The 26,284-nt window shown below is 47.7% G+C and overlaps 1 protein-coding gene across 1 annotated transcript in view; it reads left to right on the top strand.

The window, feature by feature from the left end:
• Window positions 1–25,455, top strand: part of LOC109894961 (protein FAM189A2) — a 52,802-nt gene extending 27,347 nt beyond the window's left edge. Inside the window, exons 7-10 of the mRNA XM_031829662.1 lie at window positions 1,962–2,049; window positions 7,711–7,914; window positions 8,897–9,219; window positions 23,776–25,455. Of these exons, the coding sequence (XP_031685522.1) occupies window positions 1,962–2,049; window positions 7,711–7,914; window positions 8,897–9,219; window positions 23,776–24,129 (969 nt within the window). The 3' untranslated portion in view covers window positions 24,130–25,455. The remainder of the gene's footprint in view (window positions 1–1,961; window positions 2,050–7,710; window positions 7,915–8,896; window positions 9,220–23,775) is intronic.
• Window positions 25,456–26,284: the final 829 nt, after the last annotated feature.

Below are 26,284 nucleotides of genomic sequence, written 5' to 3'. Positions count from 1 at the left end.
AAGTCAGTTAAGAACAAATTTTTATTTTCAATGATGGCCTGGGAACAGTGGGTTAACTGCCTGTTCAGGGGCAGAACGACAGATTTGTACCTTGTCAGCTCGGGGATTTGAACTTGCAACCTTTCGGTTATTAGTCCAACACTCTAACCACTAGGCTACCCTGTAGTAACCAAAAAAGTGTTAAACAACTCAAAAAAAGTATATTTTAGATTTTAGATTCTTCAAAGTAGCCACCCTTTGCCTTGACGACAGCTTTGCAAACTCTCGGCATTGTGTTATTTCATTGTTATACCTAATCATCAGCAGAAACGGGCAAGTTAGAACTGTATAAGGTGTGTGCAAAAGGGTTAAAGGTTTAAACTCAGTCTCTCAACAGATGAGACATGGAAGAGTTGGTGGACTACAGGATATGATGCCTTGAGAAGCTTGCTACATTTAAAATGGATTAAATCATTGTGAAGGGATTAACAAAAGGGAAATGGGAAATTGTAATTGTATTTGACTAACCTTGTGAAACTGTCTTATTATAATCTCCTGTTCTTTTGGGAGTATCATGCTGGGTTACAAACCAGCTTGCTCCTGTGTCGTTGTATAGATCAAAGGAGAACGGAGAGTCCTGCCCAAGAACAGGAAACTATAGAGATATGTGCTTATCACCCAATGCTTTGGAATTCAGACTGTCTGTACTGTCTATACTGCGCTGTGTAACTCTGTCATTCTCTGTGAGCTCAGAAATAAAGAATATTGGTTTGAGTTGGACTCCAGCAAGTCCTTATTTGATAATATCCATCACAATTCTTGGTCAACTCCCTGACCAAGGCCCTTCTCCCCCAATTACTCAGTTTGGCTGGGCGGCCAGCTCTAGGAAGAGTCTTGGTGGTTCCAAACTTCTTCCATTTAAGAATGATGGAGGCCACCGTGTCCTTGGGGACCTTCAATGCTGCTGAAATGTTTTGGTACCCTTCACCAGATCTGTGCCTCAACACAATCCTGTCTCTGAGCTCTACGGACAATTCCTTCAACCTCATGGCTTGGTTTTTGCTCTGACATACACTGTCAACTGTGGGACCTTATATAGACAGGTGTGTGCCTTTCCATATCATGTCCAATCAATTGAATTTACCACGGGTGGACTCCAATCAAGTTGTAGAAACATCTCAAGGATGATCAATGGACACAGGATTCACCTGAGCTCAATTTGAAGTCTCATAGCAAAGTGTCTGAATACTGATGTAAATAAGGTACTTCTGTTTTTTTTATACATTTGCAAAGAAATCTAAAAACCTGTTTTAATTCTGTCATTTTGTGGTATTGTGTGTAGATTGAGAGATGTTTTATTTTAGAATAAGGCTGTAACGTAACAAAACGTGGAAAAAGTCAAAGGGTCTGAATACTTGTCGATTGCACTGTAAATGGGCTATGTATGGCTTATGAACGGGCTATGTATGGCTTATGAACGGGCTATGTATGGCTTATGAACGGGCTATGTATGGCTTATGTATGGGCTATGTATGGCTTATGTATGGGCTATGTATGGCTTATAAACGGGCTATGTATGGCTTATGAACGGGCTATGTATGGCTTATGAACGGGCTATGTATGGCTTATGTATGGGCTATGTATGGCTTATGTATGGGCTATGTATGGCTTATAAACGGGCTATGTATGGCTTATGAATGGACTATAAGGTCCTGGTGTAGGTACCTTTCAAATAAATTGTTACCCATTATTTAATGCCAATAACGATAGTGATTATAAGATAAATCAATTCATAAAGGTAATGAATAGATGCAGAATGTAGCATCTTGTGCACGTGACATTTGGGTAAACAATATCCTTTAATATCTCTGTCATTATTATCTCTAAATCTCTGGACATGACCCCAATACCTTTTAATATCTCTATCATTAATATCTCTAAATCTCTGACCACAAATATCTCTGCTGTGTGTTTCTGTTTAGGAGACAGAGATTCAGATTACCATGACAGATCTGCCTGAGTTGGTGGAGGAGCAGAGTGAGCGCTTGGAGGCGGGTACTCCTGTTAGAGGTAGGATGGATGGATGGATGGATGGATGGATGGATGGATGGATGGATGGATGGGCGGATGGATGGATGGATGGATGGATGGATGGATGGATGGACGGATGGATGGACGCATGGATGGATGGATGGATGGGCGGACAAACCATAGAATTTCACACAGACAGAGGTACACAAATACATACTTGGCCTATACATGACAGACCTTTTATGGCACATTTCAGCTCTCTATTTGTCTCAATGGAAGGGCATATACAAACCTTGACGGAAAAAAATTGGGAATCTCTCAAATCTTTACATTAATATATGCTTCATCATGAAACAACCCTTGGTAAAGGTGTGTGTGTGTGTGTGTGTGTGTGTGTGTGTGTGTGTGTGTGTGTGTGTGTGTTGACAAAGTATTCCCCAGACCCACACCGTATCCTGCAAAAAGTCCTGGTTGGAGGTCTACAGTTGTCTCTGCCTCCTGTCTATGCAGTGAAAGTATTGCTATAGTTACTGTATCCCAGTGTATTGCTATAGTTACTGTATCCCAGTGTATTGCTATAGTTACTGTATCCCAGTGTATTGCTATAGTTACTGTATCCCAGTGTATTGCTATAGTTACTGTATCCCATTGTATTGCTATAGTTACTGTATCCCAGTGTATTGCTATAGTTACTGTATCCCATGTATTGCTATAGTTACTGTATTGCTATACTTACTGTATCCCATTGTATTGCTATAGTTACTGTATCCCAGTGTATTGCTATAGTTACTGTATCCCAGTGTATTGCTATAGTTACTGTATCCCAGTGTATTGCTATAGTTACTGTATCCCAGTGTATTGCTATAGTTACTGTATCTCAGTGTACTGCTATGGTTACAGTATCTCAGTGTACTGCTATAGTTACAGTATCCCAGTGTACTGCCATAGTTACTTTATCCCAGTGGATTGCTATAGTTACTGTATCCCAGTGTATTGCTATAGTTACTGTATCCCATTGTATTGCTATAGTTACTGTATCCCATTGTATTGCTATAGTTACTGTATCCCAGTGTATTGCTATAGTTACTGTATCCCAGTGTATTGCTATAGTTACTGTATCCCAGTGTATTGCTATAGTAGCTGTATCCCAGTGTATTGCTATAGTTACTGTATCCCAGTGTATTGCTATAGTTACTGTATCCCAGTGTATTGCTATAGTTACTGTATCCCAGTGTATTGCTATAGTGACTGTATCCCAGTGTATTGCTATAGTAGCTGTATCCCAGTGTATTGCTATAGTTACTGTATCCCAGTGTATTGCTATAGTTACTGTATCCCAGTGTATTGCTATAGTTACTGTATCCCAGTGTATTGCTATAGTTACTGTATCCCAGTGTATTGCTATAGTTACTGTATCCCATTGTATTGCTATAGTTACTGTATCCCAGTGTATTGCTATAGTAGCTGTATCCCAGTGTATTGCTATAGTTACTGTATCCCAGTGTATTGCTATAGTTACTGTATCCCAGTGTATTGCTATAGTTGCTGTATCCCAGTGTATTGCTATAGTAGCTGTATCCCAGTGTATTGCTATAGTTACTGTATCCCATTGTATTGCTATAGTTACTGTATCCCAGTGTATTGCTATAGTAGCTGTATCCCAGTGTATTGCTATAGTTACTGTATCCCAGTGTATTGCTATAGTTACTGTATCCCAGTGTATTCCTATAGTTACTGTATCCCAGTGTATTGCTATAGTAGCTGTATCCCAGTGTATTGCTATAGTTACTGTATCCCAGTGTATTGCTATAGTTACTGTATCCCAGTGTATTCCTATAGTTACTGTATCCCAGTGTACTGCTATAGTTACTGTATCCCAGTGTACTGCTGTAGTTACAGTGAAAGTATTGCTATATATATCCCAGTCAGATGAATGGGACATAACCTTGCCCTGTCATCAAAGATAGATTCCCCCACTGACAGTTATTGCATCAATGTATTAAACTAACATTTATTTCAGTCTCATGTGTTACATTCACCAGCCCCACTGTCTTTCTAGCTCCCACAAACGCAGTCTGTTTGACACATAGAGCTTGGAACAGGAAATCTTATTTCCTTTCTGTAATCACTGTGATATGTGCAGTTTCATACAGAAGTGTTATGCAGCGTTAGAGTAGAGAGACAAATATTTGTCAAAATGGAGTAGATTTCAACGAGTCACAACTTATTTTGGCCGGAAGGCAGATTTTGGAACATTCTCAAACAACCCACCGGGCCAAAACTGGTTGAATCAGCGCTGTTTCCACGTCATTTCAACCAAAAAAGTTGAATCAACGTGTATAACTGATTTGATTTGCGAAAAGTAATCACCGTAATGTTCTACTTTTATCCTAAATCCAAATGACACGGTGTCTTTGTTGTTGTTGTTTCCACATTGGATTCACGTTATTCAACCAAATGGTCATCAAAACCTAGATGTCAGTGCCCAGTGGAAAAGCATTTTCTAGAACCATCTCAACAGTACAACAGACACCACTGATAATATTCTCAATACTGCTTCTGTAACATTCTAGTAGTAGTTTCTAGATCACCCAGTCAAGTCTAATCACAATTTATTTAAAGTGCCTATTTTACAGTGACTCAACACACAATACAGTTCGGATCTGGTCCGGGGGTCCAGAACCTATTAGAAACATATCTTTAGACTGCAAATTGACTGCAAAGAGCACAAAAAAATAGAATATTTGACTAAAACATAATCATTTCGAACCTTGAACAATGCCCTGGGTAGGATGCCGTTGTTCGGATGGTCAATCAGACTCCTTTGGCACTCTATGTAAGAGTAGGGATGTGCACCTCGGTGTCATGGCTTTATTCCAAACCTGGCCACATTCCGTCACGGCCACCTAATCATCCCCCTTATTCCTAATTGGCATATATCACTCCTCACCTCTCCAACTGATAAAACCACCCACGGGCCTCCAGTTGGGGAATCCTGCTGTACAGGGTCAGTGATGTGTCTCCCAGCCTAGTGGTTAGAGCGTTGGGCCAGTAACCAAAAGGTTGCCGGATCGAATCCCTGAGCTGACAAGGTCAAAATCTGTCATTCTGCCCCTGAACATGGCCGTTAACCCACCCTTGAGTTTGAGTTTATTTTAATTTTTACAGGGACAGTGCACATTAATCAACATTTCAGTAAAAGTGCCGGTTTTAGCCAACCGGCTAATTTTCAACCGCAGTCCATGGGCAGGTTATTAAAAACAATTACAATATAGACAATAGCAACATAGAACAAGCAAGACATAGCATACAGACAGAGCAACATAGGACAAGCAAGACGTAGCATACAGACAGAGCAGCATAAAACAAAAAGCAGCAAGACAAAATTCATAAAAGCAACAAAGTGTTTCCACACCTCACAAGCTACAGACAACAGACAACATGGAGTGGCAACACACAGCTAGGGACCATGTTCACAAATCTGATTGACCTTTAGCCATGTCTTCAAGCATTTTGTGAAAGTGTGATATGTGGTGCAGTTATGTGTGTCTGATGGCAGTGTATTCCAGACATGGGAAGCTCTCACAGAGGTGCTGTGGCTGTTGATTAAAGCAGCACTCCTGCACCTCTCTGATCCAGAGGGGTTAAATGTGGAAGACACATTTCAGTTGAAGGCATTCAGTTGTACAACTGACTAGGTATCCCCCTTTCTGTTGTACAACTGACTACGTATCCCCCTTTCCTTTCTGCTGTACAACTGACTAGGTATCCCCCTTTCTGTTGTACAACTGACTAGGTATCCCCCTTTCTGTTGTACAACTGACTAGGTATCCCCCTTTCTGTTGTACAACTGACTAGGTATCCCCCTTTCTGTTGTACAACTGACTAGGTATCCCCCTTTCTGTTGTACAACTGACTAGGTATCCCCCTTTCTGTTGTACAACTGACTAGGTATCCCCCTTTCTGTTGTACAACTGACTAGGTATCCCCCTTTCTGCTGTACAACTGACTAGGTATCCCCCTTTCTGTTGTACAATTGACTAGGTATCCCCCCTTTCCTTTCTGTTGTACAACTGACTAGGTATCCCCCTTTCCTTTCAGTTGTACAACTGACTAGGTATCCCCCTTTCTGTTGTATAACTGACTAGGTACCCCCCTTTCTGTTGTACAACTGACTATAGGTATCCCCCCTTTCAGTTGTACAACTGACTAGGTATCCCCCTTTCTGTTGTACAACTGACTAGGTATCCCCCTTTCTGTTGTATAACTGACTAGGTATCCCCCTTTCCTTTCTGTTGTACAACTGACTAGGTATCCCCCTTTCCTTTCTGTTGTACAGCTGACTAGGTATCCCCCTTTCTGTTGTACAACTGACTAGGTATCCCCCTTTCTGTTGTACAACTGACTAGGTACCCCCCTTTCTGTTGTACAACTGACTAGGTATCCCCCTTTCTGTTGTACAACTGACTAGGTATCCCCCTTTCTGTTGTACAACTGACTAGGTATCCCCCTTTCCTTTCTGTTGTACAACTGACTAGGTATCCCCCTTTCCTTTCTGTTGTACAACTGGCTAGGTACCCCCCTTTCTGTTGTACAACTGACTAGGTATCCCCCTTTCTGTTGTACAACTGACTAGGTATCCCCCTTTCTGTTGTACAACTGGCTAGGTACCCCCCTTTCTGTTGTATAACTGACTAGGTATCCCCCTTTCTGTTGTACAACTGACTAGGCATCCCCCTTTCTGTTGGACAACTGACTAGGTATCCCCCTTTATGTTGTACAACTGACTAGGTATCCCGCTTTCCTTTCTGGTGTACAACTGACTAGGTACCCCCCTTTCCTTTCTGTTTTACAACTGACTAGGTATCCCCCTTTCTGTTGTACAACTGACTAGGTATCCCCCTTTCTGTTGTACAACTGACTAGGTATCCCCCCTTTCCTTTCTGTTGTACAACTGACTAGGTATCCCCCCTTTCCTTTCTGTTGTACAACTGACTAGGTATCCCCCTTTCCTTTCTGTTGTATAACTGACTAGGTATCCCCCTTTCTGTTGTACAACTGACTAGGTATCCCCCTTTCTGTTGTACAACTGACTAGGTATCCCCCTTTCCTTTCTGTTGTACAACTGACTAGGTATCCCCCTTTCCTTTCTGTTGTACAACTGACTAGGTATCCCCCTTTCCTTTCTGTTGTACAACTCTTTCCCAGGGTCAGAGGAGACCTCACAGAAGGTCAGATCGACAGGGACTTCATGATCAAACACACCTGGAAGGTTCACTTTCTAACTTTCTGAGGTCACAGGTTTTGTTGTGATAGAGATGGAGCTTTGGGTGTGACCCTGGTTTCATATGTCACCCCACACTCCAGAGAGAGGAAGGAAGAAAGAGTTAATGTGGTGGAGGAGAGGAGCAAGACAGATGGATGGAGAACGTATAGCTCTCAAAACATGGTTCTAATTACAAATGTCTCTAAGGAGTTTCCTAAAGATAGTGTGCAGGAAAAAGGTTTATATTTTGTTTTGCCCCTCTCTCTCCCTCTACCCCTCTCCCTCAACCCCTCTACTCCGCTCCCTCTACCCTTCTCCCTCTACCCTTCTACGTCTACCCCTCTCCGTCTACCCCTCTACCTCTACCCCTCTACCTCTACCCCTCTAGCTCTCCCCCTCTTCTCCTAATTATCTGTGTTGTTCCTGCGTTTCAGATGCTGGTCCCCAGACAACGGTTGTTCCAGTGCCCCCGTCTCCCCAATATCACCCCTCTCCCCAATCTCCGCCCTCCCCCTCCCTGCACCAGGCCAGACCTTCCCAGGACCAGGGTGCTCCTGTGCCACCCATTAGGAGGTCTCAGCGCCAGAGACCCAGACGCTCTAACAGTGACCCTGTCCTACTGGACCTGGCTGCCAAAGGTGAGACAGGGTCACACACACACATACACACACACACATAGGTACGCACACACACACGCACAGTGGCTCCAACAGCCAAAGAGTGATGCTGCTGGACCTAGCTGCCAAAGGTAAAATAGGATCACATAAACTGTATAGTTCTGGAACAGTCGGTCTGTCATCACTTAATCTACAGCCTCTGCATCTGTCAGCAAGACACATTTGGATTGCTGTATCCCTGTGAGTGTGTGAGTGTGTGTGTGTCCTCCCTCACAGGGATAGCAGAACTGTTGTTTGCTAAACTGCAAAGCACAGTTTACTAATGCTTCCAACAGATGTCCCACTACATGCAATTCTACAGACACACTAACCCCCCAACCCTCGCTCTCCCCTCTCTCCCACCGCTCTCTCACCTATCTCTCTCCCCTCTCTTTCTCCCTTCTCTCCCACTGCTCTCTCACCTATCTCTCCCCTCTCTTTCTCCCTTCTCTCCCACTGCTCTCTCACCTATCTCTCCCCTCTCTTTCTCCCTTCTCTCTCACCCCTCTCTCACCTATCTCTCTCCCCTCTCTTTCTCCCTTCTCTCCCACCGCTCTCTCACCTATCTCTCTCCCCTCTCTTTCTCCCTTCTCTCTCACCCCTCTCTCACCTATCTCTCTCCCCTATCTCTCTCCCCTCTCTCTCACCTATCTCTCTCCCCTCTCTTTCCCACTCTCTCCCCCTCTCTCCCACCTTTCTCTCTCTCTCCCTTCTCTCTCACCTATCTCTCTCCCCTCTCTTTCTCCCTTCTCTCCCACCCTCTCTTTCCCACTCTCTCCCCCTCTCTCCCACCTTTCTCTCTCTCTCCTTTCTCTCCCAACCCTCTCTCCCACCCCTTTCCCATCCATCTCTCTCCCCATCTCTCTCCCCCTTTCTTTCTCTCTCCTTTCTCTCCCACCCCTCTCTCCCCCTCTCTCCCACCTCTCTCTCTCCCCTTCCTCTCTTCCACCCCCTCCTCCCTCAGTGTTAAGCTGTGAAGCAGCCACACAGACCACCGAGGTCTCCACCCAGACTTCCAAGTCCGCCCTGGCCTCCCAGTCGTCCCGGCCCCAGACGGTGGCTCTCCGGCGGGGTGGTAGAGGCCCGCGGCGTCCCCGGCCCTCCTCCATGGTGGACTACCAGAGCTACAGACACACCCAGCAGCTGGTCAGCAGGTTTCTAGAGCAGCCGGCCCACTGCAGCCTGACACCCGAGGTCCAGGAGCTGGTGGACAGCATCCGTAGCGTGCTGCGCTCAGACCAGGAACACATGGAGGAGGCCGTCCGCTGTGCCAGCTTCATAGAACAGGTAATGAGGCTACATAGAGGCTACATGGAACTGGTTAAGAGGCTACATAGAGGCTATATAGAACTGGTAAATAGGCTACATATTGGCTACATAGAACCTACATAGAACTGGTAAAGAGGCCACATAGAGGCTACATAGAACTGGTAATGAGGCTACATAGCGGATACATAGAACTGGTGAAGAAGCTACATAGAGGCTACATACAAGCTACATAGAGGCTACATAGAATTGGTAGAGAAGGGTTCCCCAACCGGTGGCAAACGGGTGATTTTATTTCCACCCCCACACCAAAAAAAGAAGACTATAACAACACCAGCAAATCAGCTCCAAGTGATTTTAGTTTTGCTCCAAAGTATTCCCACACGTAATATTGTATATGTGATCATATACAAATGTAAGCAAAGTTTGAAATGATTACGTTTTAGTCAAATAAATTCAGGAGTAAACATGTGCTTAACAAGTCGCATAATAACTTGCATGGACTCACTCTGAGCGTCTGCATACAATTATCTGTAAGGTCCCTCAGTCGAGCAGTGAATTTCAAACACAAAACCATGGAGGTTTTCCAAAGAAGGTCCACATACTGGTTGACGGGTACAAATTAAAAAAGCAGACATTGAATATCCCTTTGAGTTATTAATTACACTTTGGATGGTGTATCAATACACCCAGTCACTACAAAGATACAGGCTTCCTTCCTAACTCAGTTGCCGGAGAGGAAGGAAACTGCTCAGGGATTTCACCATGACGCCAATGGTGACTACAGTTACAGAGATTAATGGCTGTGATATGAGAACAGAGGACGGATAAACAGCATTGTAGTTACTCTACAATAGAAACCTAGTTGACAGAGTGAAAATAAGGAAGCCTGTACAGAACAAAAATATTCCAAAACATGCATCCTGTTTACGACAAGGCACTAAAGTAAAACCGAAAAAAATGTGGTAAAGCAATTAACTTTATGTCACGAACCAGGGTTATGTTTGGTGCAAACACAACACATTATTGAGTATCACTCTCCATATTTTCAAGCATAGTGGTGGCTGCATCATGTTATGGGTATGATTGTAATTGTTAAAGAATGGGTCGTTTTTCAGGATAAATAAGAAACGGAATGGAGCTAAGCACAAGAAAAATCCTAGAAGTAAACCTGGTTCAGTCTGCTTTCCACCAGACACTGGGAGATGAAATCTCCTTTCTGCAGGACAATAACTCAATACTCAAGGCCCAATCTACATTGGAGTTGCTTACCAAGAAAGACAGTAAATATTGATGAGTGGTCGAGTTATAGGTTTAACTTAAATCTGCTTGGAAATCTATGGCAAGACTTGAAAATGGTTGTCTAGCAATGATCAACAACCAATATGACAGAGCTTGAAGAATGTTGAAAAGTATTATGGGTAAAGAATGTATAAGCCAGGTGTGTAAAGCTCTTAGAGACTTACCCAAAACACTCACAGCTGTAATCACTGCCAAAGGTGATTCTAACATGTATTGACTCAAGGGTGTGAATACTGATGTAAATTTGATATTTCTGTAGCTACATAGACCAGATAGTGGCTACATAGACCAGGTAGAGGCTACATAGACCAGGTAGAGGCGACATAGACCAGGTAGAGGCGACATAGACCAGGTAGAGGCGACATAGACCAGGTAGAGGCGACATAGACCAGGTAGAGGCGACATAGACCAGGTAGAGGCGACATAGACCAGGTAGAGGCGACATAGACCAGGTAGAGGCTACATAGACCAGGTAGAGGCGACATAGAACTGAAAAACTGTTTGGTTTTTCACACTCCATAGTTTCCCGTGTGTATCAAAAATTGTCCACAACCCAAAGGACACCCAGCCAACTTGACACAACTGTGGGAAGCATTGGAGGCAACAAAGAATGCTTTTCGACACCTTGTAGAGTCCATGCCCTGCCGAATATTGAGGCTGTTCTGAGGGGGTGCAACTCAATATGAGGAAGGTGTTCCTAATGTTTTGTATACCCCGTGTGTGTACCTCACATACAGCCTGTAATATGACTAAGGAATTAGCCTAATAAAATGTTTATCTGACTCCATAAAGATCATTAAAATATGCATGCAAGCATTAGGCAATGAGTCGGTGTTGACTAGCAAGAATTGGTCTGAGAGTGTCTATATCAAAGACAGATATTTAATAGCATTGTAAAATGAATGGATTCACATACAAGGCATAAAATATAACTTACAAGCATTACAAATCATTAGTCTAGGCATGATCAGAGAGGGAGAGAGACAAAGAAACTATGGCACAAGGCCCATAGCTCATGGGAGAGGCAGAGAGAGAGAGTGTAGGTATCTCACCAGCGTGGGTCAGGAACAAATAAGAGAAAGAGACAATGAATTTAACATCTGATTGTTTGGATTCAAAATATGAGTTGTTGACCAATCGCATGACTGTAAAGTTAACCTCCAATCAGGTATCAGACCTTCAGGATGTAATTACAACAGAATCTCTACTACCCAGAGATGTGACATGAGAGGGTTGCAAGATAACACAGATAGACGTGCTTCTGCATTGCTTGCTGTTTGGGGTTTTAGGCTGGGTTTCTGTACAGCACTTTGAGATATCAGCTGATGTACGAAGGGCTATATAAATACATTTGATTTGATTTTATTTGAATGCTGAATTCCTGAGGAGAAAATCTAAAACCTTTTGCATAGAGTGTTGATAAGAGTCACTTCGGGGGCTGAACCAACCTACAGTCCAACCTACAGTCCCACCTAGCTATGTTAAGATGACTGTAAATCACTCTGGATAAGAGCGTCTGCTAAATGACTAAAATGTTAAATGTAGAGGCTACATAGATCAGGTACAGGCTACATAGAACAGGTACAGGCTACATAGAACAGGTACATGCTACATAGGACAGGTACAGGCTACATAGGACAGGTACAGGCTACATAGGACAGGTACATGCTACATAGAACAGGTACAGGCTACATAGGACAGGTACAGGCTACATAGTACAGGTACAGGCTACATAGTACAGGTACAGGATACATAGGACAGGCTACATAGAACAGGTACAGGCTACATAGAACAGGTACAGGCTACATAGAACAGGTACACGCTACATAGAACAGGCTACATAGGACAGGTACAGGCTATATAGAACAGGCTACATAAGACAGGTACAGGCTACATAGGACAGGTACAGGCTACATAGGACAGGCACAGGCTACATAGGACAGGTACACGCTACATAGAACAGGCTACATAGGACAGGTACAGGCTATATAGAACAGGCTACATAAGACAGGTACAGGCTACATAGGACAGGCACAGGCTACATAGGACAGGCACAGGCTACATAGAACAGGTACAGGCTACATAGAACAGGTACAGGCTACATAGAACAGGTACAGGCTACATAGAACAGGTACAGGCTACATAGGACAGGTACAGGCTACATAGAACAGGTACAGGCTACATAGAACAGGTACATGCTACATAGGACAGGTACAGGCTACATAGGACAGGTACAGGCTACATAGGACAGGTACATGCTACATAGAACAGGTACAGGCTACATAGGACAGGCACAGGCTACATAGGACAGGCACAGGCTACATAGGACAGGTACACGCTACATAGAACAGGCTACATAGGACAGGTACAGGCTATATAGAACAGGCTACATAAGACAGGTACAGGCTACATAGGACAGGCACAGGCTACATAGGACAGGCACAGGCTACATAGAACAGGTACAGGCTACATAGAACAGGTACAGGCTACATAGAACAGGTACAGGCTACATAGAACAGGTACAGGCTACATAGGACAGGTACAGGCTACATAGAACAGGTACAGGCTACATAGAACAGGTACATGCTACATAGGACAGGTACAGGCTACATAGGACAGGTACAGGCTACATAGGACAGGTACATGCTACATAGAACAGGTACAGGCTACATAGGACAGGCACAGGCTACATAGGACAGGCACAGGCTACATAGGACAGGCACAGGCTACATAGGACAGGTACAGGGTACATAGGACAGGTACAGGCTACATAGGACAGGTACAGGCTACATAGGACAGGTACAGGCTACATAGGACAGGTACAGGCTACATATGACAGGTACAGGCTACATAGAACAGGTACAAGCTACATAGAACAAGCTACATAGGACAGGTACAGGCTATATAGAACAGGCTACATAAGACAGGTACAGGCTACATAGGACAGGTACAGGCTACACAGGACAGGTACAGGCTACATAGTACAGGTACAGGATACATAGGACAGGTACAGGCTATATAGAACAGGCTACATAGGACAGGTACAGGCTACATCGAACAGGTACAGGCTACATTAGATGTCTTCACAGAACCACCTGTACCCGAATACTTGAGACCACATCCAGACCCAAGCGGAACCGGATCCAGAATTCAAAATAATGTCACGGGTCTGGGTGGGATTTGATATGATTGTCACAGGTCTCCGGTATGTGTCATTTTAACTGCCTTATCCAGAAGGACCCATACAGAACCGAATGAGACTGGTGCAGTAGAGGGAGAGAGTGAGGGAGAGAAATTGTATAATTTATGCTGCTGTGCTTTGCTTTTCACGAGAGTGGAGCATGGCGAGTGTAGCTTGTTGTTGACCAATCATAAGTCATCAACACGGCAATAGGCTCCAGTCACAGAGCCTCTGTGTGGGGCTAAAGTTAGGAGATGTCTAATCAATGGAAGATTGAATGAAAATAATGGAATTAAAAGTTCAAGGAGAAGGACAGGCTACAACGACCAAGAGCCAACAGGTAGACGGCTACTTTATATTCTGAATGGAGTTGTTATTATTTGTAACTGTAGGATGAGAAAGTGCATGAAGTGTCAATTAGCTTAGCTAGCTAGCTTATCTAGCGTCTCCCAATTAGCTTAGCTAGCTAGCTTATCTAGCGTCTCCCAATTAGCTTAGCTAGCTAGCTTATCTAGCGTCTCCCGGGTTGATGCAGACAAGACAGGTTCTACGTCATCATACTGGATGATAAATAAGCTAGCTATGGCAGCTATTAGTATACTATAGTAGCTATTAGTCTACTACAGCGCGAGTCGGCTTGGTTCAATAGGGTCCAGCTGCGACTACTGATACTGTGGTGGTTTAGAAAGGAGTGGACGTTTCTAAAGGAACCATATAAGGAGAAGTGGGGGTTTCTAAATGAACCATATAAGGAGAGGTGGGGGTTTCTAAATGAACCATATAAGGAGAAGTGGGGGTTTCTAAAATAACCATATAAGGAGAGGTGGGGGTTTCTAAAGGAACCATATAAGGAGAGATGGGGGTTTCTAAAATAACCATATAAGGAGAGGTGGGGGGTTTCTAAAATAACCATATAAGGAGAAGTTGGGGTTTCTAAAGGAACCATTTAAGGAGAGGTGGGTGTTTCTAAAGGAACCATATAAGGAGAGGTGGGGGGGGGGGGGGGGGGTGGTTCTAAAATAACCATATAAGGAGAAGTGTGGGTTTCTAAATGAACCATATAAGGAGAGGTGGGTGTTTCTAAAGGAACCATATAAGGAGAGGTGGGGGGTTTCTAAAATAACCATATAAGGAGAGGTGGGGGGGTTCTAAAATAACCATATAAGGAGAAGTGTGGGTTTCTAAAGGAACCATATGAGGAGAGGTGGACGTTTCTAAAGGAGTCTAGCACTAGAAGCGCTTGAATTCAATAACGACTAGAACCGCCATGACTTGATATTTAAATTATTAATATTATTTCTAATATTCAATAATAAATAATACATAGCTAACGTTAGCTAGCATTTACATTTACAAAAAACTGAACGTTACATACATGGCTACCGGTAGGTAATGTTCAAAGACACAGCCAACACTGAGTAAATTTTTTATTCTTTTTTCTTAACTGAAATTCTTTACCTGTCTGTGGACCATGGCTTATGTCTCAAACGACGTCTTGAGTGGCACCTTTACAAACTCCCACTTCTCCTGAGAGATGACATATCAGTAGGTAGGCAGCATAGAGACGCTGAGGGCTGACTGCTCTGAGAGATGACATATCTGTAGGTAGGCAGCATAGAGACGCTGAGGGCTGACTGCTCTGAGAGATTACATATCAGTAGGTAGGCAGCATAGAGACGCTGAGGGCTGACTGCTCTGAGAGATGACATATCAGTAGGTAGGCAGCATAGAGACGCTGAGGGCTGACTGCTCTGAGAGATGACATATCAATAGATAGGCAGCATAGAGACGCTGAGGGATGACTGCTCTGAGAGATGACGTCGCAGCTTGTTGAGGGATGACTGCTGTGAGAGATGACATCGCAGCTTGTTGAGGGATGACTGCTCTGAGAGATGACGTCGCAGCTTGTTGAGGGATGACTGCTCTGAGAGATGATGTAGCAGCTTGTTGAGGGATGACTGCTCTGAGAGATGATGTCCCAGCATGTTGAGGGATGACTGCTCTGAGAGATGATGTCGCAGCATGTTGAGGGATGACTTCTCTGAGAGATGATGTTGTAGCTGGTTGAGTTATGACTTCTCTGAGAGATGATGTCGCAGCTTGTTGAGGGATGATGTCGCAGCATGTTAAGGGATGACTGCTCTGAGAGATGATGTTGCAGCTTGTTGAGGGATGATGTCCCAGTATGTTGAGGGATGACTTCTCTGAGAGATGATGTCGCAGCTCTGCCGCCTCTCCCTCAGCCCCTGCTAGAGCGTCAACTCGCTCTGCCTCCTCTCCCTAAGCCCCTGCTACAGCGTCACCTCGCTCTGCCTCCTCTCCCTCAGCCCCTACTACAGCGTCACCTCGCTCTACCTCCTCTCCCTCAGCCCCTGCTACAGCGTCACCTCGGTCTGCCTCCTCTCCCTCAGCCCCTGCTACAGCGTCACCTTGCTCTGCCTCTGCTAGAGCGTCACCTCGTTCTGCCTCCTCTCACTCAGCCCCTGCTACAGCGTCACCTCGCTCTGCCTGCTCTCCCTCAGCCCCTACTAGTGCGTCACCTCTGCCTTCTCTCCCTCAGCCCCTGCTACAGCGTCACCTCACTCTGCCTCCTCTCCCTCAGCCCCTGCTAGAGCGTCACCTCGCTCTGCCTCCTCTCCTTCAGCCCCTGCTAGAGCGTCACCTCGCTCTGCCTCCTCTCCCTCAGCCCCTGCTAGGGCGTCATCTCGCTCTGCCTCCTCTCCCTCAGCCCCTGCTAGGGCGTCATCTCGCTCTGCCTCCTCTCCTTCAGCCCCTGCTAGAGCGTCACCTCGCTCTGCCTACTCTCCTTCAGCGCCTGCTAGAGCGTCATCTCGCTCTGCCTCCTCTCCCTCAGCCCCTGCTAGGGCGTCATCTCGCTCTGCCTCCTCTCCCTCAGCCCCTGCTAGGGCATCACCTCGCTCTGCCTCCTCTCCCTCAGCCCCTGCTAGGGCGTCACCTCGCTCTGCCTCCTCTCTCTCAGCCCCTGCTACAGCGTCACCTCGCTCTGCCTCCTCTCCCACAGCCACTGCTACAGCGTCACCTCGCTCTGCCTCCTCTCCCTCAGCCCCTGCTACAGCGTCACCTCGCTCTGCCTCCTCTCCCACAGCCACTGCTACAGCGTCACCTCGCTCTGCCTCCTCTCCCTCAGCCCCTGCTACAGCGTCACCTCGCTCTGCCTCCTCTCCCTCAGCCTCTGCTAGAGCGTCACCTCGTTCTGCCCCCTCTCCCTCAGCCCCTGCTACAGCATCACCTCGCTCTGCCTCCTCTCCCTCAGCCCCTGCTTGAGTGTCAGCTCGCTCTGCCTCCTCTCCCTCAGCCCCTGCTAGAGCGTCACCTCTGCCTCCTCTCCCTCAGCCACTGCTACAGCGTCACCTCGCTCTGCCTCCTCTCCCTCAGCCCCTGCTAGAGCATCACCTCGCTCTGCCTCCTCTCCTTCAGCCCCTGCTAGAGCGTCACCTCGCTCTGCCTCCTCTCCCTCAGCCCCTGCTAGAGCGTCACCTCTGCCACCTCTCCCTCAGCCACTGCTACAGCGTCACCTCGCTCTGCCTCCTCTCCCTCAGCCCCTGCTAGAGCATCACCTCGCTCTGCCTCCTCTCCCTCAGCCCCTGCTAGGGCGTCACCTCGCTCTGCCTCCTCTCCCTCAGCCCCTGCTAGGGCGTCACCTCGCTCTGCCTCCTCTCCCTCAGCCCCTGCTACAGCGTCACCTCGCTCTGCCTCCTCTCCCACAGCCACTGCTACAGCGTCACCTCGCTCTGCCTCCTCTCCCTCAGCCCCTGCTACAGCGTCACCTCGCTCTGCCTCCTCTCCCTCAGCCTCTGCTAGAGCGTCACCTCGTTCTGCCTCCTCTCCCTCAGCCCCTGCTACAGCATCACCTCGCTCTGCCACCTCTCCCTCAGCCCCTGCTTGAGTGTCAGCTCCCTCTGTCTCCTCTCCCTCAGCCCCTGCTAGAGCGTCACCTCTGCCTCCTCTCCCTCAGCCACTGCTACAGCGTCACCTCGCTCTGCCTCCTCTCCCTCAGCCCCTGCTAGAGCATCACCTCGCTCTGCCTCCTCTCCCTCAGCCCCTGCTACAGCATCACCTCGCTCTGCCTCCTCTCCCTCAGCCCCTGCTTGAGTGTCAGCTCGCTCTGCCTCCTCTCCCTCAGCCCCTGCTAGAGCGTCACCTCTGCCTCCTCTCCCTCAGCCACTGCTACAGCGTCACCTCTCTCTGCCTCCTCTCCCTCAGCCCCTGCTAGAGCATCACCTCGCTCTGCCTCCTCTCCTTCAGCCCCTGCTAGAGCGTCACCTCGCTCTGCCTCCTCTCCCTCAGCCCCTGCTAGAGCGTCACCTCTGCCTCCTCTCCCTCAGCCACTGCTACAGCGTCACCTCGCTCTGCCTCCTCTCCCTCAGCCCCTGCTAGAGCATCACCTCGCTCTGCCTCCTCTCCTTCAGCCCCTGCTAGAGCGTCACCTCGCTCTGCCTCCTCTCCCTCAGCCCCTGCTAGAGCGTCACCTCTGCCTCCTCTCCCTCAGCCACTGCTACAGCGTCACCTCGCTCTGCCTCCTCTCCCTCAGCCCCTGCTAGAGCATCACCTCGCTCTGCCTCCTCTCCCTCAGCCCCTGCTAGGGCGTCATCTCACTCTGCCTCCTCTCCCTCAGCCCCTGCTACAGCATCACCTCGCTCTGCCTCCTCTCCTTCAGCCCCTGCTAGAGCGTCACCTCGCTCTGCCTCCTCTCCCTCAGCCCCTGCTAGAGCGTCACCTCTGCCTCCTCTCCCTCAGCCACTGCTACAGCGTCACCTCGCTCTGCCTCCTCTCCCTCAGCCCCTGCTAGAGCATCACCTCGCTCTGCCTCCTCTCCTTCAGCCCCTGCTAGAGCGTCACCTCGCTCTGCCTCCTCTCCCTCAGCCCCTGCTAGAGCGTCACCTCTGCCCCCTCTCCCTCAGCCACTGCTACAGCGTCACCTCGCTCTGCCTCCTCTCCCTCAGCCCCTGCTAGAGCATCACCTCGCTCTGCCTCCTCTCCTTCAGCCCCTGCTAGAGCGTCACCTCGCTCTGCCTCCTCTCCCTCAGCCCCTGCTAGAGCGTCACCTCTGCCTCCTCTCCCTCAGCCACTGCTACAGCGTCACCTCGCTCTGCCTCCTCTCCTTCAGCCCCTGCTAGAGCGTCACCTCGCTCTGCCTCCTCTCCCTCAGCCTCTGCTAGAGCGTCACCTCGTTCTGCCTCCTCTCCCTCAGCCCCTGCTAGAGCGTCACCTCTGCCTCCTCTCCCTCAGCCACTGCTACAGCGTCACCTCGCTCTGCCTCCTCTCCCTCAGCCCCTGCTAGAGCATCACCTCGCTCTGCCTCCTCTCCTTCAGCCCCTGCTAGAGCGTCACCTCGCTCTGCCTCCTCTCCCTCAGCCCCTGCTAGAGCGTCACCTCTGCCACCTCTCCCTCAGCCACTGCTACAGCGTCACCTCGCTCTGCCTCCTCTCCCTCAGCCCCTGCTAGAGCATCACCTCGCTCTGCCTCCTCTCCCTCAGCCCCTGCTAGGGCGTCACCTCGCTCTGCCTCCTCTCCCTCAGCCCCTGCTAGGGCGTCACCTCGCTCTGCCTCCTCTCCCTCAGCCCCTGCTACAGCGTCACCTCGCTCTGCCTCCTCTCCCACAGCCACTGCTACAGCGTCACCTCGCTCTGCCTCCTCTCCCTCAGCCCCTGCTACAGCGTCACCTCGCTCTGCCTCCTCTCCCTCAGCCTCTGCTAGAGCGTCACCTCGTTCTGCCTCCTCTCCCTCAGCCCCTGCTACAGCATCACCTCGCTCTGCCACCTCTCCCTCAGCCCCTGCTTGAGTGTCAGCTCCCTCTGTCTCCTCTCCCTCAGCCCCTGCTAGAGCGTCACCTCTGCCTCCTCTCCCTCAGCCACTGCTACAGCGTCACCTCGCTCTGCCTCCTCTCCCTCAGCCCCTGCTAGAGCATCACCTCGCTCTGCCTCCTCTCCCTCAGCCTCTGCTAGAGCGTCACCTCGTTCTGCCTCCTCTCCCTCAGCCCCTGCTACAGCATCACCTCGCTCTGCCTCCTCTCCCTCAGCCCCTGCTTGAGTGTCAGCTCGCTCTGCCTCCTCTCCCTCAGCCCCTGCTAGAGCGTCACCTCTGCCTCCTCTCCCTCAGCCACTGCTACAGCGTCACCTCGCTCTGCCTCCTCTCCCTCAGCCCCTGCTAGAGCATCACCTCGCTCTGCCTCCTCTCCTTCAGCCCCTGCTAGAGCGTCACCTCGCTCTGCCTCCTCTCCCTCAGCCCCTGCTAGAGCGTCACCTCTGCCTCCTCTCCCTCAGCCACTGCTACAGCGTCACCTCGCTCTGCCTCCTCTCCCTCAGCCCCTGCTAGAGCATCACCTCGCTCTTCCTCCTCTCCTTCAGCCCCTGCTAGAGCGTCACCTCGCTCTGCCTCCTCTCCCTCAGCCCCTGCTAGAGCGTCACCTCTGCCTCCTCTCCCTCAGCCCCTGCTAGAGCGTCACCTCTGCCTCCTCTCCCTCAGCCACTGCTACAGCGTCACCTCGCTCTGCCTCCTCTCCCTCAGCCCCTGCTAGAGCATCACCTCGCTCTGCCTCCTCTCCTTCAGCCCCTGCTAGAGCGTCACCTCGCTCTGCCTCCTCTCCCTCAGCCCCTGCTAGAGCGTCACCTCTGCCTCCTCTCCCTCAGCCACTGCTACAGCGTCACCTCGCTCTGCCTCCTCTCCCTCAGCCCCTGCTAGAGCATCACCTCGCTCTGCCTCCTCTCCTTCAGCCCCTGCTAGAGCGTCACCTCGCTCTGCCTCCTCTCCCTCAGCCCCTGCTAGAGCGTCACCTCTGCCTCCTCTCCCTCAGCCACTGCTACAGCGTCACCTCGCTCTTCCTCCTCTCCCTCAGCCCCTGCTAGAGCATCACCTCGCTCTGCCTCCTCTCCTTCAGCCCCTGCTAGAGCGTCACCTCGCTCTGCCTCCTCTCCCTCAGCCCCTGCTAGAGCGTCACCTCTGCCTCCTCTCCCTCAGCCACTGCTACAGCGTCACCTCGCTCTGCCTCCTCTCCCTCAGCCCCTGCTAGAGCATCACCTCGCTCTTCCTCCTCTCCTTCAGCCCCTGCTAGAGCGTCACCTCGCTCTGCCTCCTCTCCCTCAGCCCCTGCTAGGGCGTCATCTCACTCTGCCTCCTCTCCCTCAGCCCCTTCTACAGCGTCACCTCGCTCTTCCTCCTCTCCCTCAGCCCCTGCTACAGCGTCACCTCGCTCTGCCTCCTCTCCCACAGCCCCTGCTACAGCGTCACCTCGCTCTGCCTCCTCTCCCTCAGCTTTATCAGCTCTGGTTAATAAAGTAGCTTTTCTGCTGCTTCCATCACTCGGATCAGACCAGGTCAATACGGGACGGGTCTAGTTGTCCTCGGGTCCGTTCGGAATGGGTCTTTATATATACATATAAAAAAAAGATTTATGCATATTGGGTCCGGATGGGAAAGCGCCAGGTCCATTTCGGGAACGAGTCCTACTTTTTGGAAGTGTGAAGGTCTCTATGCTACATAGAACACTGTGCTAGCTACATGGAACACTGTGCTAGCTACATAGAACACTGTGCTAGCTACAGTGCCTTGCGAAAGTATTCGGCCCCCTTGAACTTTGCGACCTTTTGCCACATTTCAGGCTTCAAACATAAAGATATAAAACTGTATTTTTTTGTGAAGAATCAACAACAGGTGGGACACAATCATGAAGTGGAACGACATTTATTGGATATTTCAAACTTTTTTAACAAATCAAAAACTGAAAAATTGGGCGTGCAAAATTATTCAGCCCCTTTACTTTCAGTGCAGCAAACTCTCTCCAGAAGTTCAGTGAGGATCTCTGAATGATCCAATGTTGACCTAAATGACTAATGATGATAAATACATTCCACCTGTGTGTAATCAAGTCTCCGTATAAATGCACCTGCACTGTGATAGTCTCAGAGGTCCGTTAAAAGCGCAGAGAGCATCATGAAGAACAAGGAACACACCAGGCAGGTCCGAGATACTGTTGTGAAGAAGTTTAAAGCCGGATTTGGATACAAAAAGATTTCCCAAGCTTTAAACATCCCAAGGAGCACTGTGCAAGCGATAATATTGAAATGGAAGGAGTATCAGACCACTGCAAATCTACCAAGACCTGGCCGTCCCTCTAAACTTTCAGCTCATACAAGGAGAAGACTGATCAGAGATGCAGCCAAGAGGCCCATGATCACTCTGGATGAACTGCAGAGATCTACAGCTGAGGTGGGAGACTCTGTCCATAGGACAACAATCATTCGTATATTGCACAAATCTGGCCTTTATGGAAGAGTGGCAAGAAGAAAGCCATTTCTTAAAGATATCCATAAAAAGTGTTGTTTAAAGTTTGCCACAAGCCACCTGGGAGCCACACCAAACATGTGGAAGAAGGTGCTCTGGTCAGATGAAACCAAAATTGAACTTTTTGGCAACAATGCAAAACGTTATGTTTGGCGTAAAAGCAACACAGCTCATCACCCTGAACACACCATCCCCACTGTCAAACATGGTGGTGGCAGCATCATGGTTTGGGCCTGCTTTTCTTCAGCAGGGACAGGGAAGATGGTTAAAATTGATGGGAAATACAGGACCATTCTGGAAGAAAACCTGATGGAGTCTGCAAAAGACCTGAGACTGGGATGGAGATTTGTCTTCCAACAAGACAATGATCCAAAACATAAAGCAACATCTACAATGGAATGGTTCAAAAATAAACATATCCAGGTGTTAGAATGGCCAAGTCAAAGTCCAGACCTGAATCCAATCGAGAATCTGTGGAAAGAACTGAAAACTGCTGTTCACAAATGCTCTCCATCCAACCTCACTGAGCTCGAGCTGTTTTGCAAGGAGGAATGGGAAAAAATGTCAGTCTCTCGATGTGCAAAACTGATAGAGACATACCCCAAGCGACTTACAGCTGTAATCGCAGCAAAAGGTGGCGCTACAAAGTATTAACTTAAGGGGGCTGAATAATTTTGCACGCCCAATTTTTAAGTTTTTGATTTGTTAAAAAAGTTTGAAATATCCAATAAATGTCGTTCCACTTCATGATTGTGTCCCACTTGTTGTTGATTCTTCACAAAAAAATACAGTTTTATATCTTTATGTTTGAAGCCTGAAATGTGGCAAAAGGTCGCAAAGTTCAAGGGGGCCGAATACTTTTGCAAGGCACTGTACATAGAACACTGTGCTAGCTACATAGAACACTGTGCTAGCTACATAGAACACTGTGCCAGTTACACAGAACACTGTGCCAGCTACACAGAACACTGTACCAGCTACATAGAACACTGTGCCAGCTACATAGAACACTGTGCCAGAACACTGAGCCAGCTACATAGAACACTGTGCCAGCTACATAGAACACTGTGCCAGCTACAGTACATAGAACACTGTGCCAGCTACATAGAACACTGTGCTAGCTACATAGAACACTGTGCCAATTACATAGAATACTGTGTCAGCTACATAGAACACTGTGCCAGCAACATAGAACACTGTTTCAGCTACATAGAACACTGTGCCAGTGACATAGAACACTGTGCCAGCTACAGAGAACACAGTGCCAGCTACATAGAATACTGTGCCAGCTAGAGAACACGGTGCCAGCTACAGAGAACACTGGGGCCGCAACATAGAACAATGTGCTAGCTACATAGAACACTGTACCAGCTACAGTACATATAACCCTGTGCGAGCTACATAGAACTCCGTGCCAGCTACATAGAACACTGTGCCAGCTACAGTACATAGAACACTGTGCCAGCTACAGTACATAGAACTCCGTGCCAGCTACATAGAATACTGTGCCAGCTACAGTACATAGAACACTGTGCCAGCTACATAGAACCATGTGCCAGTTACATAGAACACTGTGTCAGCTACATAGAACACTGTGCCAGCTACAGTACATAGAACCCTGTGTAGAGAAGTGGAAACCTGATGGATAGGAAAGTAGGGGATTGAGGAGAGAGAGAGGGGAGGAGAGGGGGTGAGAAGCATTAGTAGGTCAGGAAGACAGGACAAGAAGAGATACATTTGGGTGAACTATCCCTTTAAACTGCACCTCTTCTCCTCTCCTCCTCTCTCTCCAGGTGATCACAGTATCAGAGACACCAGTTAGAGCCCTGCCCCAGCCCCTGTCCCTCCCCAGGGGATGCTCCAGACCCCATGTCCCCATGCTGGACTGTTCCTCCCGGACCCTCCCCCAGCCCCTCCGGAAGAGGCCCGGCCTGCTGCACCTGCGGAGTTGTGGAGACCTCAGCACCTTCACCTGGGCAGAGCAGCAGCCACTAGAGGCCAGGCAAGGTGGTGGGTCTGGCTTCAAGTCCTGGTCTAGAGCGGGTTCTAGAGTAGGTGCTAGGTCGACGTCACGGGCGGGCTCACGCCTGGATCATCACGAACGCCCCCACAGTCTCATAGGGGTGTTTAGGGAAACAGTGATCTGATGGAACCCTCTTCCCATCCCAACACACCCCGAGCACAAACTGATGGCAAGGTCCACTGGGGGAAACACCTTATTGACTCCAAGGAAAAGGCGCTCCCTGGTGGCGAGGTTTGGGACTGCCACTGCTAAACCTTGTGGGGAAAAGCCATTCTAAAGAACTTTGAAACTGAGTCCCACAGACTGCAAGTACTAGCCTTTAGAAGGGCTGTGTGTGTGCGGCTGCGTGCGTGTGTTGTGTGCCTAAGGTGTGTGTGTGTGTCTGCTGCACTAATACTGTTGAAGTGTATGTACAGTGTGTAGTGTTGTCTGTACACTGTTGTTTGCATTGTGAAAGAGGTGATCTGGGAAACAAAGGTTTCAAAATTGTCTCCAAATATTTCCATTAACAATTCTGTGTTACAAGCTATTATAAAATGATTGGCTGTACATATGACAGCACTGAACCCTACCTGCATGTGAGAGTCTATGGAAGGCTCTCTCTCTATACTTCACTATCTGCCCAGTGCCTTAAATAAAGCAACGTGGAATGTTCCATATGAAATGTTCAGTATTTAATTCAACTGGCCAAGCACTATGAGTGTTGAGTCTTAATTCAGCTTTAATTAATTTGTTTAGGCCAGAATTCAATCCCCATCGTCCATTATTTTGGCTATGCACCTTTTTAAAGGCAATGCTCCAACTGCCGTTCACAATAAACGCTGCATATGTCGGGCTCAATCGCAAACGACATTTACACTTCAAACGCACTATAAATGTGCCTCTTATATGGTTCCGGATTACATCTAGGCCTTAAAGTGCACCGTTTATGCTCCGGGATTCAATCCAAGGCACGTTAAAGAGCAGCTCACCGGACAGACAATACGTCTTTCACGTAGATTACATTCATGATAAACGTTGCGGATGTCAATTTAAATTACCTTTAAAAGGTGCACTGTCTGGCTGTGGATCGAATCCTGGCCTTAGAAGCAACAACAAAAACAACAACAGTCCTTCTGCAAGTAGTTTATTGTTGTAAATACCGGTAGAAACATTACAGTTCTGTAGTTCAGTAACATCACAGAAAAGCTAGCAAATGAATACAAATTGCCATAGCTTTACAGAAAGTCGTATTTTTCACGTTTTCATCATCTTTAGACATGTCGACAAACATTTTAAGATGAATTACATTCAAAACAGTGCATTATAAACACTAGTTAGCCTACCTCACAGTCACCATCGACTCAAGTGTACGTTTGCTGCCCATCTCTTTACAAAGGACAACTTTGCTGCGTCACAATAGCCTACTATCACCAACACGGACAGGGAAGGTCTATACTTCAACAAGTTGCCCCCTGTGTTCATTATCTTTGTGCTCTAGACAAATATGTAATTATGTTTTTTTTCCCCCACAATCATTCACTTCCTCTCTTACCTAAGTTCACATGAAACCACTTCTTTAAGAGACATTGTAACCACTAGTTTACTCAGTGCTCATTTCACCTTATTTGTTATTCATTGAAGCTTGCTTATATGGTCAATCCAAACTCAACACACAAAATAACCATTAGAAGTATATACCTGTATATTTATATGTGTGTGTGTGTGTGTGTATACAGTGGCAATAAAAAGTATGTGAACCTTTTAGAATTACCTGGATTTCTGCATAAATTGGTCATCAAATTTGATCTGATCTTCATCTAAGTCACAACAACAAATAGACACAGTTTGCTGAAACTAATAACACACAAATTATTGTAATTTTTGTCTATATTGAATACATCATTTAAACATTCACAGTTATAGGTTATAAAAAGTATGTGAACCCCTACGCTAATGACTTCTCCAAAAGCTAATTGGAGTCAGGAGTCAGCTAACCTGGATTCCAATCAATGAGACGAGATTGGAGATGTTGGTTAGAGCTGTCTTGCCCTATAAAAAAAACACTCACAAAATGTGAGTTTGCTGTTCAGATGAAGCATCGCCTGATGTGAACCATGCCTCAAACAAAAGAGATGTCAGAAGACCTAAGATGAAGAATTGTTGACTTGCATGAAGCTGTAAAGGGTTACAAAAATATCTCTAAAAGCCTTGATGTTCATCAGTCCACGGTCAGACAAACTGTCTATAAATGGAGAAAGTTCAGCACTGTTGCTACTTTCCCTTAGGAGTGACCGTCC

The sequence above is a fragment of the Oncorhynchus kisutch genome, linkage group LG8 (assembly GCF_002021735.2).
Source record: "Oncorhynchus kisutch isolate 150728-3 linkage group LG8, Okis_V2, whole genome shotgun sequence".
NCBI classification, from domain to species: Eukaryota; Metazoa; Chordata; class Actinopteri; order Salmoniformes; family Salmonidae; genus Oncorhynchus; species Oncorhynchus kisutch.
The sequence above is the reverse complement of the archived record's forward strand: the minus strand, read 5'-3'. Positions and strand labels throughout refer to the sequence as shown.